Source organism: Pseudorca crassidens, chromosome 7 (genome assembly GCF_039906515.1).
Source record: "Pseudorca crassidens isolate mPseCra1 chromosome 7, mPseCra1.hap1, whole genome shotgun sequence".
NCBI lineage: Eukaryota > Metazoa > Chordata > Mammalia > Artiodactyla > Delphinidae > Pseudorca > Pseudorca crassidens.
Window position 1 is genome coordinate 21,057,328 of NC_090302.1, and position 17,802 is coordinate 21,075,129.

The 17,802-nt window shown below is 40.1% G+C and overlaps 1 protein-coding gene across 12 annotated transcripts in view; it reads right to left on the bottom strand.

Annotated features, from left to right (window-relative positions):
- SNX30 (sorting nexin family member 30) overlaps nucleotides 1–17,802 on the bottom strand; it is a 120,857-nt gene that overhangs the window by 54,046 nt on the left and 49,009 nt on the right. For 11 of the 12 annotated variants that reach the window (XR_010944908.1, XR_010944907.1, XR_010944906.1 and 8 more), the window contains exon 3: nucleotides 10,101–10,211. The exons of the other annotated variant lie outside the window; for it this stretch is intronic. Coding sequence is in view for 1 of the 11 variants with exons in the window: in XM_067743640.1 (XP_067599741.1) it covers nucleotides 10,101–10,211 (111 nt within the window). In the remaining 10 variants the exon portion in view is untranslated. The remainder of the gene's footprint in view (nucleotides 1–10,100; nucleotides 10,212–17,802) is intronic. 12 annotated transcript variants of the gene reach the window in all.

A 17,802-nucleotide genomic window follows, 5' to 3' on the forward strand; every position in this document is an offset into this window, starting at 1 on the left:
AAGGAAAGAACAAGTGTTGACGAGGAGACTGAAAAACTGGAACAAGCATTTAAGTCTGCAACCTCCTTAAACTCTGTAATGTGTGAAAATAGAGATTTTTTTTTTCTTTTAAGTTATAGACCCCCAAGCACATACACACACACACACACACACACACACACACACACACACACACACACACACAAATGCTGAAATAAATAAGATACAGGAACACAGACTTAGGCAATGTGGAGACCTAAGCACTTAGAGTGAGAAAGCCAAGAAGCAACCCAATTTATAACACGAAAGCTTTCAAATATTTAGGAATTGGCAACACCAGCACTGCTGGAAAGGAAGCACTTGGGTATGAGAGAATTCAACAGCCTCGACTTGAAGAGCTTTGGAAAGCCCGTATGTTTTAGATCTCAAGAGTTAAGACTCTACTGGGTGCCACCTTTGCCTCCGTGCCTCAAGTGGCTGTAGAGAACAGCCCCCTCCCCAAAGCTAACTACTCCATCTGTGTCCTTGACCCATTAGTTTACTATCATGCACCTTGTCACCATCAATTAATTATACCTTCTCTACTGTTTATCTTCAACATCCCCTCATCCAGCTCTATTCTGAGTCTACAAAAACATGGTTGGTTCTCTTTCTACCTGAAGAAAAAAATATCTATCTCTTGACCTTACATCGTCTCCACTCTCCTTCCTGTCTCATTCAACCTTTTTGAAAAGAATCATTTACCTTTACTTCCACTCTTCCCCTTGATTTCTCAACCCCCAACCTTTCTTCACCCCAAAACGAAGCCATCGTTGGTACTGCCTTCAATGCTGCGTTTCTCTGCCCTACCCCTGCTTCATGTAGAAACCACTCTTTTAAAGATGATCAGTGACTTTGTAATTACCAAACCCAGTGGATATTTTTATCTCAGGAGTCCTGTTGGGCATACTCTCATTTGCCTATGCTGAAGAGGACTCAGGGAAAAGGCCTAATGAGCAAATAAGTAGTTAGGTATGCCTCATTTCACGTAACAGATAACCTTCTGAAAAGAGTTATCCATTCTTCAGATTTAGTACATTGAACTTTGTTTAATGAATCAGGGGAGCTTGCTAGTTAAAGGAACCCTAGGGTGAACCCTTCTGCGAACAGAATTTCCTTCTGTAATAAGCATCATTATTGCCAAATGTACATGGCTTTATAAATTTGTTTCTTCCTATTTCAAGCTTCCTTAAAGCGATATACCTACTCTCTGCCTCACCCTTATAATTACCTTCTGGGTTGTCTATGCATAGGAATCTGGATTGCTGGTAAAATCAAGGGCATCTACACTCTGTAAATGAAATAATACAAGTGAAGAAAGAGTTCAACACAGCTCCCAGCACATGGTAGATATCGAATGAATGCCAACTATTTGTATTAATTGGTAAATACTGAGAACAGAAAGCAAAAAAGGGAAGTGGACTAAACATAAAACTTCCACATGTTTTAAGCCAAAAAAAATTTTTTTTAAATCACCTGGGATACCATTCTGAACCCACTAGGATGCTATAAAAGAAAAAAAAAAAAAGGAAAATCACAAGTGTTGGCAAGTATATAGAGAGGTCGGAACCCTCATACCTTGCTGGCGGGGATGTAAAATGGCACAGTCACTGCGGAAAACGGTTTGGCAGTTCCTCGAAAACGTAAACATAGAGTTACCATGTGATCCAGCGATTAATTCCATCCCCTGGTATACAGCCAAGATAATTGAAAGCAAGTTTTCACACAAAAACTTGTACAACAAATGTTCAAACATTATTCATGATATTTGGGCTGGGGAAAAGAGGAGATGGGAAGTGATTACTTAATGGGTATGGGGTTTCTTTTTGGGGTGATGAAAATGTCCTGAAATTAGATGGTGGTGACTGCAAAACATTGTGAATATAATAAAAGCCACTGACTTATACACTTCGGTGAACTTTATGTGAATTTTATCTCAATTAAAAAAAAAATGCAAGGATGGAAGCGGATGTCAGAGAGGAGAGGAGATGCAATGCTGCTGGCTTTGAAGAAAGAGGAAGAGGCCTGAGCCAAGGAATGCAGGCGGCCTCTAGAGACTGGAAAGGGAAGGAACAAATTCTCCCCTAGAGCCTTCAGAAGGGACACAGCCCTGCCTACCGCCGCCCCCCTTTTTTCTTTAACATCTTTATTGGAGTATAATTGCTTTACAATGGTGTGTTAGTTTCTGCTTTATAACAAAGTGAATCAGCCATACATATACATATATCCCCATATCTCCTCCCTCTTGCATCTCCCTCCCTCCCACCCTCCCTATCCCACCCCTCTAGGTGGACACAAAGCACCGAGCTGATCTCCCTGTGCTATGAGGCTGCTTCCCACTAGCTATCTATTTTACGTTTGGTAGTGTATATATGTCCATGCCACTCTCTCGCTTTGTCACAGCTTACCCTTCCCCCTCCCCATATCCTCAAGTCCATTCTCTAGTAGGTCTGCATCGTTATCCCCGTCTTGCCCCTAGGTTCTTCATGACCATTTTTTTGTTTGTTTTTTAGATTCCATATATACATGTTAGCATACGATATTTGTTTTTCTCTTTCTGACTTACTTCACTCTATATGACAGACTCTAGGTCCATCCACCTCACTACAGATAACTCAATTTCGTTTCTTATATGGCTGAGTGATATTCCATTGTATATATGCGCCACATCTTCTTTATCCATTCATCTGATGATGGACACTTACCTCACTACAGCTCATATTAAGCCGCATGAGCTGCTTGCACATTTTGGAGATTAATCCTTTATCAGTTGCTTCGTTTGCAAATATTTTCTCCCGTTCTGAGGGTTGTCTTTTCGTCTCGTATACGGTTTCCTTTGCTGTGCAAAAGCTTTTAAGTTTCATTAGGTCCCATTTGTTTATTTTTGTTTTTATTTCCACTCCTCTAGGAGGTGGGTCAAAAAGGATCTTGCTGTGATTTATGTCCTAGAGTGTTCTGCCTATGTTTTCCTCTAAGAGTTTGATAGTGTCTGGCCTTACATTTAGGTCTTTAATCCATTTTGAGTTTATTTTTGTGTATGGTGTTAGGGAGTGTTCTCATTTCATACTTTCACATGTAGCTGCCCAGTTTTCCCAGCACCACTTATTGAAGAGGCTGTCTTTTCTCCATTGTATATTCTTGCCTCCTTTATCAAAGATAAGGTGACCATATGTGCGTGGGTTTATCTCTGGGCTTTCTATCCTGCTCCACTGACACCTTGATATTAATCCAATGAGACTGATTTTGGACTTCTAACTTCCAGAACTACAAGATAAAAAATTTTTGTTGTTTATGTCACTTAAAAAAAAAAATCACCTGGTGTGAGGATGAGGGAGTGGGTAAGGACAGAGATGAAACAAGATTGGTCATGAGTTAATAAGTGCTGAAACTAAGTGATGACAACATGAGGGTTCATTGCGCTGAATCTCTCTGCTTTGGTATGCTTGATATTTTCCATAATGAAAAAGTTTTTTTTAAAACTATATATGCATATATATGTTGGAACCTTCAAAAAATCCTATCTGCAAAGCATTACAATAACCCATTAAATATTTCAAGGTTTAATCTTAAAATATTTACATTTTATAGCACTTGATACTTTGGTAAAGCACTTTCACATATATCGTATTTTATATTAGTTTGTAAGAAAGTATTTTATAATCTATGAAACAAAAGTATAGTAGATTGTCCCAGAAAAGCTACTATTTCTGGGTGGGAAATCTGGACAAAGATTTCATTTGCTCAGTCTTGATATGTCCCGTTTCCTCTTGTCAGCTTTTAAATTGCTTCTTCTATGCAATTCAACAAATATTTACTGCATACCCACTACTTGACAGAAAACTATTTTTCCTATTTATATCAAACTAACAGAAAATATTGCTCCTAACCAAAAATAAGTAACAAATAAATTAAAGAGCATCAAGGTTAAAAGGAAATCTTGCCATCTGCAACGACATGGTGGACTTGGAGGGTATTATGCTAAGCTAAATAAGTCATACAGAGAAAAGACAAATACTATTATGATATCACTTATATGTGGAATCTAAAAAATACAACAAACTAGTGACTGTAACAAAAAAAGAAACAGACTCATAGATATAGAGAACAAACTAGCAGTTACCGGGGGGGGGGGGGGAGAGGAAAGAGGTGAGAGGCAATGTAGGGGTAGGGGATTAAGAGGTACAAGCTATTATGTATAAAATAAGCTACAGGGATATATTATACAATACAGAGAACATAGCCAATATTCTATAATAACTATAAGTGGAGTGTAACCTTTAAAAATTGTGATCACTACATTGTACACCTGTAATTTACATAATATTGTACATTAAATATACTTCAATAAAATTATAGGAACAAAGTTTTTTTTTTAAAGAACAGTCACAAAGCCTGATTTAATTCAGGTACTGGAAAGTTCAACTAATGATTCACTATTTATTAACTTATCTACTTGGTAAGCTAAAAGCATATATATTTAACAGTACGAGAAAAAGGAGCCAACTAGAAAGTGAAGTTAGACTTCTTACTGATTATTTCATATTAAGAAAAACAAATGCTGCATTACAAATTTCTTCCTATTAATTCCCATGAGTTTACCACTACCCAAAACAAAACTGGGTCCACAATAAATACAAATGCATCCTTCCAGCAAAGCTCCCTTCATAAAAACTGAAGCAAACATTAAATTTCTAAGTGAAATCAAAAACTAAAGACTTTAATAAATGTATTTGCTTCATCTTCAAAATGTGCACCCATCGAGTCATGAAATCTCTCTGCTGTGTAATTATTTGTGCCCCAGTAAATGAAGCAGTGTTAAAACCAACTTCTGAGACAAAAAATAAATTAAAAAGCAAAAACCATGTCACAATGAAGACTCTCTGGTGGCTCCAACTATTAGATTACAAAGAAAAACAAAGTGAATTGCCATTATGAGATGACAAACATAACACATCCAGCACAGTTCTAGTTTTAGGTTGGCATTTGAAGAACATATGATTATTTCTTTCTGCTTTTAAAATTCCAGAAAAACAAAGCCATATAAAAATAGAAAAATCTGTTGCAGCACCAGAAAATATAAAGGTACTGTTAACAGAACAGAATTTGTTAAAGACACAAAGCAGAAAAGATTGGATTGAGAGAAAAATCCATCAGTATCAACCATCTTGTGACACTACTCAGGCAAGGGAACAGTCGGCTAAGGAAGTAAGGGGCTGGATTTCCCCAGCAGAGCCCCAGAAGCTGCCAAGTTCAGAGCCATAGGGGCTGGAAACAGGGCAGGTCTCAGGACAGCCAATGCAGAGAGGCAGATGAAAGAACTTGGGGCCTCCCCAGAACCACAGTCTGGCTGGCTGTTCACCTACAATTTCACATGGCTCCAGTGAAGCTCAAAAAAAGTGGGAACTTTATCTCCATGCTCATAACGTAAGCAATAGACTCTGAAAGCTTCAGAATTCTCACATATTTTTAACCACAGCTGTAACTAAAATTGGCAAAAAGAAAAACCCACAAAAAACCCCAAGAACCCACCACCACCCGCCATTCTCCAACTGATCCAAAAGATTCTAAAATTCACCGGAAAAACAAAACGTGCAAATAGGCAGAACGTCTCGGAAAACAAAGACTACTGTGGGCATAGATGGGGGCCTATCCAACCAGATGATGAAACGTTCCGTAAACTTGTAATGATTCAGTAGTGTAGCAGGGACACCACACGAAACAGAAAAGAGATCGATGAACCAAAGTGTTCAGAAATAGCCCCAAAATGTACAAATCTAATGCATGACATAGTCTAACACACAAACGATTACACCGGCGACTGATTACTCCTAAATGGTTCTGGAACAACCCACCATCTGAAAAAAATAAGATCCTCCCATCTCGCATCAGAAAAAATTCTAGATTTAAATATAAAACATGAGGACATAAAAGTAATAGAAGAAAATACAGAACATTTTTTTTTTTAACATCCTAGGTTAGAAACAAGCTTCAAAGCCAGAAACTGTAAGGGAAAAATTAACTTGGCTGGGAGGGAAGAGATGTTATCTTTTATGGAGTCAAGCTGAAGACAAAAGACAACTAGAGAAAAAAATAGATATTCTCAACTGGGTTAATTTCCTTCGCAGATATGGAGTGTTTACAAACCACTAAGAAAAAAAATAGAAAAATAAAGAGGCAATTCATTAAAGAAATGCCGACATTCGATAAAGTCATAAGAAGATATGTAGCTTCACTGGTTAAAGAAATGAAAACTAACTGTATAAAAACAAACTCAAAACGGATTAAAGATCTACATTTTCTAAAAGCTAAAATCATAAAAATTTTAGAAGGGACTTCCCTGGTGGCGCAGTGGTTAAGAATCTGCCTGCCAATGCAGGGGACACGGGTTCGAGCCCTGGTCCAGGAAGATCCCACATGCCGCAGAGCAACTAAGCCTGTGTGCCACAACTACTGAGCCCTTGAGCCACAACTACTGAGCCCTTGAGCCACAACTACTGGACCCGCGTGCTTAGGGCCCATGCTCCGCAACAAAGAGAAGTCACCACAATGAGAAGTCCACGCACCACAACGAAGAGTAGCCCCCGCTCGCCGCAACTAGAGAAAAACCCGTGCGCAGCAACGAAGACCCAATGCAGACAAAAATAAATAAATAATTTTAAAAAAGATTTTTAGAAGACAACATAGGTGTAAAACTTTATGACCTAGGAATGAGCAATGGTTTCTTAGCTAAAACACCAAAAGCACAGGCAAACAAAGAAAACATAGGTAAAGTGGACTTCATCAAGATTTTAAAACTTGGTACTCCACAGGGCACCATCAAGAAAATAAAGAGACAACCCATTAAATGGGAGAAAATTTTTGCAAATCATATATCTGAGAAGAGATAAGTATCTAGATTATATAAAGAACCATTTTAACTCAACAATAAAAAGACACAACCCAATTTTAAAATGGGCAAAGGATCTGAACAGATATTTCTCCAAGGAAGATAATAAAGGTACATTTAAAAAAAAATTCAACATCATTAGCTGTCAGGGAAATGCAAATCAAAACCACAAAGAGATACCATTTCATACCCACTAGGGTGGCTATTATCAAAAAGAAAGATAATAACGGGTGTTGATGCAGACGTGGAGAAAATGGAACCCTCATACACAGCTGGTGCGTACGTAAAATGATGCAGCCACTTTGGAAAACAGTCCGGCAGTTCCTCAAAAGGTTAAATATAGAGTTATACATGATTCAGCAATTATATTCCTAGGTATAGACCCAAGAAAAGTGAAAACATATGTGCACACAAAAACTTGCACATGGATGTTCATAGCAGCATTACTCGTAACAGCCCAAAAGTGGAAACAACCCAAATGTCCATCAAAGGTGAATGGACAGACAAAATATGATATATCCATAGAATGGAATGTTACTTGACAATAAAAACAAAGCACTGACACGTGCTACGACATGAATGAACCCTGAAAACATTATGCTACGAAAAAAAACCCAGTCACAAAAGGCCATTGTGTATGATTCTACTTACATGAAATGTCCAGAACAGGCACATCTATAGAGACAGGTAGAGTAGTGGTTGCCAGGCAATGGGGAATATAGAGGATTTGGAAGCAACAGGCAAGAAGTAAGAGGTTTCTTTTGGGGGTGATGAAAAGGTTCTAAAACTGATTGTGCTGATGGTTACACAGCTCTATGAATATACCAAAAGCCCCTGACTTGTACATTTCACATGGGTGACTTGTATGGTATACTGAATTATACCTCAATAAAGCTTTAAAAAAAAAAAGAAATGAGAATTTAAACAATAATTCTGTTACATGTTTACTGGGTCTCCATCTGGTAGTTAACTCCCCTGGGCAGGAGTCCCTTGTCTATCTTATTACCCTTCACCTTCCCAAGGGCAGCAAAAAGGCCTAGTAAAAGGACCAAAGTCGATTATTAATAACAGATACCTCCCAGCAAAGCTGCTGTAAGACGAATTTCTCTGGCGGGGGGGGGGGGGGGGAAGAGTTTGTTTGCAGTCTGACTTTCACGTTTACGTCAGAGATGTTCTCCTACATTAAATCTCTCTCCACCGCAGATATGCACTAAAAAGTTATCAAGAATTTAATTCTCTAGATGTTTCTACTCACTGCTTTTACCCAGACCATAGGAAACCAGACTTAAAGATACTCTGGATCCACCATGGGCATCCTGGAGACTTCCATTCTCTCAGTTCTGGCTTCAGTGTCTATGCGTGAGTCTACTATGTTTCACCAGCAGGTGTCGCTGTCTAACCTTTGGTCTTTAAGTACCGAACTTCATATACTCCTAGTTGCCAGGAAGTGCTGCATAATTCCCCTCATGCATAGTGTGGGCTACACATAAAAAGCAACTTCCTTCCAGTACAGTACGGAGAGGGAGAGAAAAAAGAGTAACTGTACAGTGGAAAAACCTGATGAGCACCATCTCAAGTCAGGTGATCAAGGTTAACATCAACAGTGATAAAATACTGTCAATGATAGTATATACCCCTCATATGATGTAATGAGAATGGTACCTCACCCCTGTGCTTTTCCTCCTCAAAACACATCACCCCAGGCTAACTATGAGAAAAACATCAGACAAATCTCAACGAAGGGACATTCTACAAAATGCCTGCCTGGTACTCCTCAAAACTGTCAAGGTCATCGAAAACAAAGAGAGCCTGAGAAACTGTCACAATCAAGAGGAGCCTGGGGCCAAGGAGACATGACAACTAAATGTAATGTGTTACCCTAGATAGGATCCTGGAACAGGAAAAGGGCAGCAGGCAAAAAACGAGGAAATCTGAATAAAGGACTTTTAGTCAATAATAATGTTTCATTACTGGTTCATTATTTGTGACAAATGCGCCATACTAATAAGCAAAACTGGATGTAGGGTCTATGGGAATTTGCTGTACTATCTTTGCAGTAACTCTGTAAATCTAATACTGTTCTAAAATAAAAGTCTGTTTTTAAAAACTTCACTAGCTGCCAATTTTGCCACATTAAGATTTTGAGGAATAGTTCCAACTGTTTAAAACTATAGTTTCTTTTTTGGCATGTTTTTAAGTGATTAGAAGACAGAAAAGCAAAACCTCAGGCCTGGAGAGCAGAGGGAATAGGTGGGGTGGGGTGGGGGGGCAGTGGTTTCCCTGAGAAAGAATGGAGCCCCAAGCAAAACCCATCATCCCCATCACAGCACTAGCAACGTGGCCACTTCTGCCTTGAAAACTAAGAAAACTGCTAGTGCGTTCACAGCATAGTCAGCCTTTTCCAACCATGAAGGGAAGACTGGAAGATGCAGTGGTAGCAGGAAAACTGGCAGTGGCTAAGAAGTTATCCAGCCAAGGTTTTTACTGAAAGATAAAGCCCTGCTGAAGAGTTTTATGATCCAAATTGCCCCAAAGCCCAAGAAACATCTGAGGTCTAAACAGTTATTTACACTAAAATAAAAAAGTAGAGAAGTACTCAATACATATGTTGATTTTAAGTAGTCTTTTAAATTTTATTTGCTCTAGTTTTGTTTTTTAAAATGTGCAGCTAAAATAACAAATAAATAGTATGCTTCTTCAATAAATAGTTAACTGGCTTTTGGTTTGTTTTCTTAAAGGAAAAACTGTGGTTGAGTGGATCGTGTGCTAGATTCCTGCTCTCAGAATTACCCACGTCTAAAGAAAGCCCAGCCAGCTGTAATCTGAGACATCTTTCTCCACCTGGGGGCAGCTATCCAAACCGCAAGAATGGAGTCTAGGAAGGGTGAAACAGTCTTTAAGGAGGCAGCAAATGAGAATTAGGATTCTCCATACCTCAAAAAATTGTTATAATAAAAGGGAAAATCTAACCCAACCCACCCAAGAAACCAGCATACTGTACAGCGAATCAGAAATCAAAACCCTGAAGGTGAACTGTATTATACAGCATCCATAAAATGTACATTTGATGGGTGAATCTGGTATGAAATGTAAGGTAGAGTTCATCCATAGTTTAAAGGGTGAGAGCTGAGTGAACACCGTCAGAAAAGAGAAGGCAGGAAAAGTGAGTAACAAGCTGTACTGACTTAGTACCTACGGGAATGAGATGAGTGGGCTGGGATTCTTCCAGTTTGTTCCTCAACCAGTCAAAATCCTGGTATCTTCGACGAACAGAATATTCTGGCAGGTCAAACTCCACCCGAGTACTCTGCAAATGAGGACAGTGGAACAAAATCAGGGTAAGGGAAGAGTAGCGTACCTTGGCAGAATGGAAGGAAAAAAGCTCTCTTTGAATAACCTGGGCAAGAACACACTTTTCTTCCACCAAACGCACCAGCCAAGTGGTAGGGCTTACCAACACGGAATGACAAGTCCGGGCCACGGGGTCCAGTTAAAAATTTCAAGGATCTAGAATGAAAATGTCGAGGTTTCATTTCCCCCTATCTCAGGAAATGGAACTATCCCTCAGAATTGTGCTTGGAAACATTTAATTCATTTCCTCCAAGTTTAACTCTGAGAATTTCTTTTAGCAGACTAATTCCACTGAGGATATTGCTACTGAATCCAAATCTGTGAATCTGTTTTAAAAAAAAAAAAAGTCTCCACCGTCTGCTAAATATGCTGACAAGTTTTGCCAAAGGCAGAGGGGAAACAAGCAAAAAGTAGAGATAACAGATCACCTGCTCATTTAGGAACCAGACTAGGTGAAAACAGAAAAGGTTTTGCCCACTCTTCCATATTCTGCCAGGACCATAAGCTTGAAACTACATTGTATTTTAGATGATTTTTTAAATCTAGAAGGAAATAATTGTAAAATATCATTGCAAAAAAAAAAAATTCCCTGAAGTTTTCTGAAATGTGATTGCAACACTTTGATAACAAAAACCAATATTAAATAAAATTAATTTATACCAAAGCAGGATTTTTATACATTAATTTGCCCAAACCAAAATTATGTCTCAGATAAGCCATTTTTCCTTGTGAGGGTACCGACTATATGACGGTCACAGTTCTCAGAGGTTAAAGCACAAGATAAAAATGGTTCAAACTACATTTTATAAATTTATTGAAATCTTTCAAGCCAAAAGTCTGTTTAAATCCATGGAACCAAGAAAATCTTAAAAACACATGAACAAGGGACTTCCCTGGTGGTGCAGTGGTTAAGAATCTGCCTGCCAATGCAGGGGACACGAGTTCAATCCCTAGTCCAGGAAGATCCCACATGCCGCGGAGCAACTAAGCCCGTGAGCCACAACTGCTGAGCCTGCACTTTAGAGCCCACGTGACACAACTACTGAAGCCCACGTGCCACAACTACTGAAGCCTGCGTGCCTAGAGCCTGTGCTCTGCAATAAAAGAAGCCACAGCAACGAGAAGCCCGCGCACCACATGAAGAGTGGCCCCCGCTCGCCACAACTACAGAAAGCCCGGGCACAGCAACGAAGACCCAACGTAGACAAAAAATTAATTTTTTAAAAGGACAGTAACTTAAAAAACACATGAACAAGAGTCATCCATCAAAGCAGCAGCCAGTGAACAGCTTTGGCATCAAAAATTATGATTTCATCCTTCCCAGAAGCCAGGATCACAGTCTGAGCAAAACTGTGAAGTTAAAGGACTCAGTCTTGGACTAAACCCCAACTAACAATCTTTCTGCCTCTTCTCCCCTTTGCAAAGTTTCACACGCCCATGAAACACAACCTTCCCGTATGATGCAGGGGTAGGGGTAGGAAGACATGGGGAAATTTGTTTAATTTAGGCATTTGTGATTTATTAGAAGACTCCCCAAAAGAATTAGCATTTCCGAACTAGAGAGACAGATGAGAGAGACAGATGAGAGAGAGAGAGAGACAGATGAGAGACAGAGACACACACACAGAGAGAGAGAGAGAGAGAGAGAGAGAGAGAGAGAAATAAATAGAATAGTTAAATCCAAATCACTACTGATGAATCTTTAGGTATAAGGGTGACAGAAATATTGGCAGCAGTAGCCTGGCACTCCTCCTGACGCAGGGGCGTGAGCAGTCCTAGCATCCCTGAGATGCCACCAAGCCTCCCGGAGCCTCGGTTTCCTCAACAGTAAGGAGGCAGTTTGGAAGGGGCATTCTTCAAGACCGCACGGAGTCCCCCAGCAGATTCTGTCTGGGGACTTGTCGATGATTATGGGCTCAGGAAAGGTCGATTTTGAAGGGTGACAAATGAATGCAACTCATTTTCATTGTAAACAGAACTAATAGAGGGCTCTACTTTCTGTCCTCTTCTGTCACATGATATCCACTGGTTGTTCCTCTTTATTATGGCTTGCAAAACCACTTCATTAAATTATAGTCTATGTAACATTTCTACTCTAACTTTGAAATCAATCTTTGGTAACTACAAAAAGCAGTATGTATGATAAAACACAAGTTTTGTCTGCCGTAACCAATTTCACTTTCAAGCAACTGCTTTTTTTTTTCCTTCTATTTATTTAGGTTCACACTTATTTTAAAACTTCAGGAAAATTAAAGAAATAAAAAATAAAAGATCAGCCATAATCCCTCTAAATGGAGATAAATGCAATTAATATTATGGTTCATATCTTTCCATGTTTTTTTCTATGCACAGGCACTCATATTTTCCTATGTCTCTTTAATATATCTTGGACATCTTTCTGTGTCAGTAAGTTCAGATCTACATAATCATCTTTAACACACATGGAGATACCATAATTAAACCAAATCCCCACTTAGGTTGTTACCAATTTTTCAATCAATAAGCCATACTACGGTAAACATCACTGATAATTCTCTTGAAATTACGAAAGAATATACATGAAAGAGTATACGTATCTTTAATGGACAAATTGTTTCCAGTTACAGACTGATTTATATTCTTAGCATATAGTCTCAATACTGAGACTATTTATTTATCTTTGATGGAAGTATAACTGAAAAATAACATGTCATCTTTGTTTTACTTTTGTTTCTTTAATGACTGTCGTGGTTGAACATCCTTTCAAGTGTCTGTTGGCTGTATATTTTTCTTCTTTTGTGAGAAGTCTTTTTATATATTTGTGAGTCTAGTCTTTTCCATTTGTGAAAGCTCTTTATAGTGATCTACCTATCATAACTGCCAAATGGCTTTTATTATACAGAATTTTAAAATTGTTAGTCAAATTCATCCATTTTTTCCCTTTATGGTTGCTACTTTTAGTGTCATTGATAAGAAGTCTGTCTTCATTGCAAGCTTTTGAAAATATTCACCTGAATTATCTCCTTTATTTATGGCATACATGTATACATATATATAAAATTGCTGCTATGCTACTTCTAGGAATCTATCATTAGAAAATAATTTTTAAACTGTGGCAAAGATACCTGTTATAATGATGTTCACTGCAATATTATTTAAAATAACAAATTCAAAGCAACCTAAATGTCCAACAATTAAAAAACAGTCAGGGAAATTATGGTATATTTATTCTATGGTTATCAGTAATCATGTCTGTAAAACATTTTTAATGACAAAAATGCTTCAGTAATAGTTTTAAGAAAAAACAGCAGGATATAAAATTAATTATACACATTTTATGATTTCATTGGTGTTGAAATTTTCGACATAAAAAGTTAGAAGAAAAATCTAGGACTTATGATGACAACTTTACATTCAACTCTATTTCCAAACTTTCTAACATTCTTATACAATACTTATAGTTACACACACAAAAAACTCATTTTTTAAAACAGCTCCTTTAAGGACAGGGGATTTAATAAATCAGTAAAATTTGTTTGATGCTTTGGAAAGCAATAACATAAAAAAAACCCATCATGAAAGAGAAGGATGCTCACACTCTCTGACCTGATAATTATTTTACTTATTTTTACCACCACTTGTTCTAGAAAAGATAGAGCGATATGTGGAATATGATCAAATGACATAAATTAGAAGTAGGTGAGCAAGATAAAGAAAAACAAGGACAGAGAGAAAAAGTAGAGCTGGGAACGAGGCTAGCAAAACACGCTCACCTTGGAATTCTGCACACTTGTTAAAATTGGGCCACAGACATTACTGTGAATTTCTGGAAAGAAATCTAGTCCGTTATAGGACATACAGCGCTCATAAAATATGCAGGCCAATAAAACCCCAACTATGAGTCTGTAGTAAGGTTTTCCTCTGTGAAATTCAGGGTCTGACTTAGAAAGAAAAATAAAGTACTAATAAGCGTTTATCTCTATTTTCTAGTATCTGTGGTAAACAAAACAATAAAAAAGGAAGTGCGCACCCACAATTCCATAACCAGAGGCGACCACTTTACAGTTTTGTTCTGTGTCCTTCCTTACTGTGTTCCAACTCTAGAATGCCCCACCAAGATCATAAGGTCATTCGTACACACCTAAAGTCAGGTCTACAAACAGGTAACCGAGCACAAGAGTTGTAATGAAGAATATTCATTCTCACCACTGCACCCTGTGAACATCTCCTTGGTCATCTCTAGGCATCACTGCCAAATTTTGTTAAGTTTAATACGTTGGAAGACCCAGCACGGAGCCACAGTAAAATCAGTCCCCCAGGAGCACATCCAGTCCCCTGGGCCTCACCGTCCCACAAAAGAACTCCTCTTTATTCCCTAGGAGCTGATGGGTCCAGTGACTCTGGCCTGGAGCCTTCCCCAAGCAGTTTCAGTCAACTGAAAAGTTGATTTTACAGTCAACTCACTCTAGAGAGGCTTTGTCTCTATCAGAAATGCCATCCGTCCAGGCCACAGCTGGATCCTAACAAGTCTGAGTAACCCCCTCCCCCCAAAAGAGAACCTCTTCCCTTATCAAATATCAGCCAGCCAGCCCCATTCTGTTTCAAAGCCCTGTAGCTCTCAGAGCACCTGCGAGTGATGCTGAAGAGTCTTCCGGCCTCCTTCTTCCGAAACGAGCTTCCATTTATTTCCTCCTCCTCAGATCTTCCCACCCAGCTCTCTGGAACACCCGTCCCGTAAGTAATAATGTCCTGTGGTTTCTCAACCTGCTCAAATTCTGAAAGCTGGCTCTCCCGAGAATACAGCCCCCTTGCCGTCCCATCAAGTGGAAAGCTGCTGGTGTTCTTACATTTCACAAACCTCTAAGACCAAGACCAAGAGTTGCTGTTGAGGGCTTCCCTGGTGGTGCAGTGGTTGAGAGTCCGCCTGCCGATGCAGGGGACACGGGTTCGTGCCCCGGTCCAGGAAGATCCCACATGCTGCGGAGCGGCTGGGCCCGTGAGCCATGGCCACTGAGCCTGCGCGTCCGTAACCTGTGCTCCGCAACGGGAGAGGCCACAACGGTGAGAGGCCCGCGTACCGCAAAAAAAAAAAAAAAAAAAAGTTGCTGTTGACATCCTGCTCCCTCCACCACTCCTCCCACCCCGGAAAATCCTTTCGCGGCTCATGCCATCAGGTTATAGACATCTCTACCTCTCCTCACACCTGTCATCTGCTGACACCTCTGGCCTTCCTCCTGATTCCCCTGAGAGCACCTCGTTCTCGGGCTTCATAATCTGGGTGCCCTCAAGACGCAGGCGGTTCCCACACACAACACTCACCGCTAAGCCAACTACACCTCACTCCACTGCCACGGCCTCTCCACAGACTCTGTCATCACACAGAAGTTCACACATCTCCCTCTCTAACTGGCACCTCCTATATTTCGGACTCTTCCATCTCCCAGTACCCCTGGTTTTTCAGCCTCGGGACCTACAGTTCTTGACAATCCATCCACTCCTGTCTTTACTTTCTTCCTTACTCAGCATCAGTTCCACCAACCATCACTTCAGCATCTTACCTGCCCACATCCTAAACGCCCCTTCCACGCCGTCATTCATACAACTCTGGCAAAAGTGCAACCACCTACTGCCTGCTTTTCTAGACCTAGGCACAGTCTGGAAGAAAAACAAAATCAGGGAAACACACTGACTGGAGCAATAAATTCTACAGCTGGACGCTCAACACTGTCAAACAATCTCTTGATACTTCCCTAGTCAACTCTCTTCCCCATTGTCCCCATACTTCCTTAGTCGGCTCTCCGTGAGTTAACGCGAAGCCTGTATAAGTTTTGAAAGCTTCTAAGCCCCACTTCAAAACCTCCCCCTTCACTCTTCACAAAGACCTCATCATCTATTCATAGAGAAAACTGCAGATATAAGCAAAGAACCCCTCAACATCCTGCCACAAAACAAAAACAAACCACTTCCCTTCTTCCAGAAACAATGGGAAAAGTATGCTTCCCCCATGAGAGGCCACTCCCTCCCCTCCACTTCTGCCGGGGACACTCTCCGCCCACCTCCTCAGAGGCTTCCATCCTACTCTCCAACCTTCAACCCACAGTCTCCTCCACCAACAATGGCCACGTGGCACTTAAACAAGTCTCTTTCACCCTTAAAAAGCAAACAAAATGCCTCTCCCCCTCAAAGCCACATCCCCTCCTCCAGCTACTGTTCTCTCACTCACTTTCACTGCCAAACTACCAACACTCACCACGTCTTTTCCTTACTTCCCACTCATCCTAACCCACTGCGCACTGCTGTACCACCACCCCAATGAAGCTGCTCTCACCATAGTCATCAATAACCTTCTCATCATTAAATCTAACATTCACTTTGTAATTCTTACATATAACTTGACCTCAGCAGCATTTAGCCTGCGTTGACCACTGAGACACCTGAAAAGAGGAATTAATTGGGGCATAAGCCTAGGAGATGACTATCTGGCGATGGGATAAAAGACAAGAGGAGGACGGCTTCCAAAGGGAGCTGAGGGCTGCTCTCTGTTTCCCCAACCTCCAGTCTATCTGCACATCATCATCAATTTTAACAGTCAGGCCATGGTAGTAGATGACCGTGCTGGTGGGGGGGGGGGTGGGAGGGGCGGTGCGGGTTACTTTCTGGAAAACCATGTCTTCTGAAAGCAGAGCACAAGACAGATCTGGGTTCAAGACAGATCTGGGTTCAAGTTTTAACACGTATTAGTTGCATGTCTTTGAGCAATTTTCTTAATATCGCTGTGTCTTAGTTTCCTCATTTGCAAAAGTTAAGAATACTACCAGTACCTACTTCACGGAGTGTGAGGATTAACTGAGGATATATTTAAAGCACATTTATTTTAGCACAAAATAAATGACAGCTCATCCACATGGCGGAGCACTACTGCAGTCTTAGAAACAATGGCATAAGTGTGCTCACTGGCATTTACTAGCAGAGGAAGACATTTGCATTGTATTAAGTGAATTGGCCGCAAGTAAAATACTCATTTTTGTGAATGGATAGAGACAAATAGTTCAGAGAATTATAAATGATTATTTCTGGCTGGTGAGCTTGTAAGTGTTCTTTTATTTTATTGTTTTAGCTTACTTGAGTTTTCCAATTTCTCTATAATGAGCACATATTACTTACATAAAATAAAATTTAAAGGGTTTCTACTGCAAAAAAAAAAAAAAAAGTACAGCATATGGTAAATGCTCAATAATTAGCTATTATTAAGATGTTACTTTCTAGACGCCTACAGAGAAAACTGCCAGGATCTGCCAGCCCTGAGAAAGCCTCTCTCCACCACTGGAGAGAGAAGACAGCCACGCCTTAGACCTCGGTGGGGAACACTTTCCCCGCGTTGGCTCTCAGCCCTAGGCTCATTTTACCTCAGGCAAAAGCAGCTCTGTACTTTGTCCAGCTTTTGTCATCAGGAATCTGAATCAGGCCTGGGAGTCAAAGCTCAAAGTCATAAAGTAAGTATTTGTACAACCTCGTCCTCTGACCATTAACTTTGCTTGAGAAGCTCAGCAGGAGTGGGGTGCTGGGAC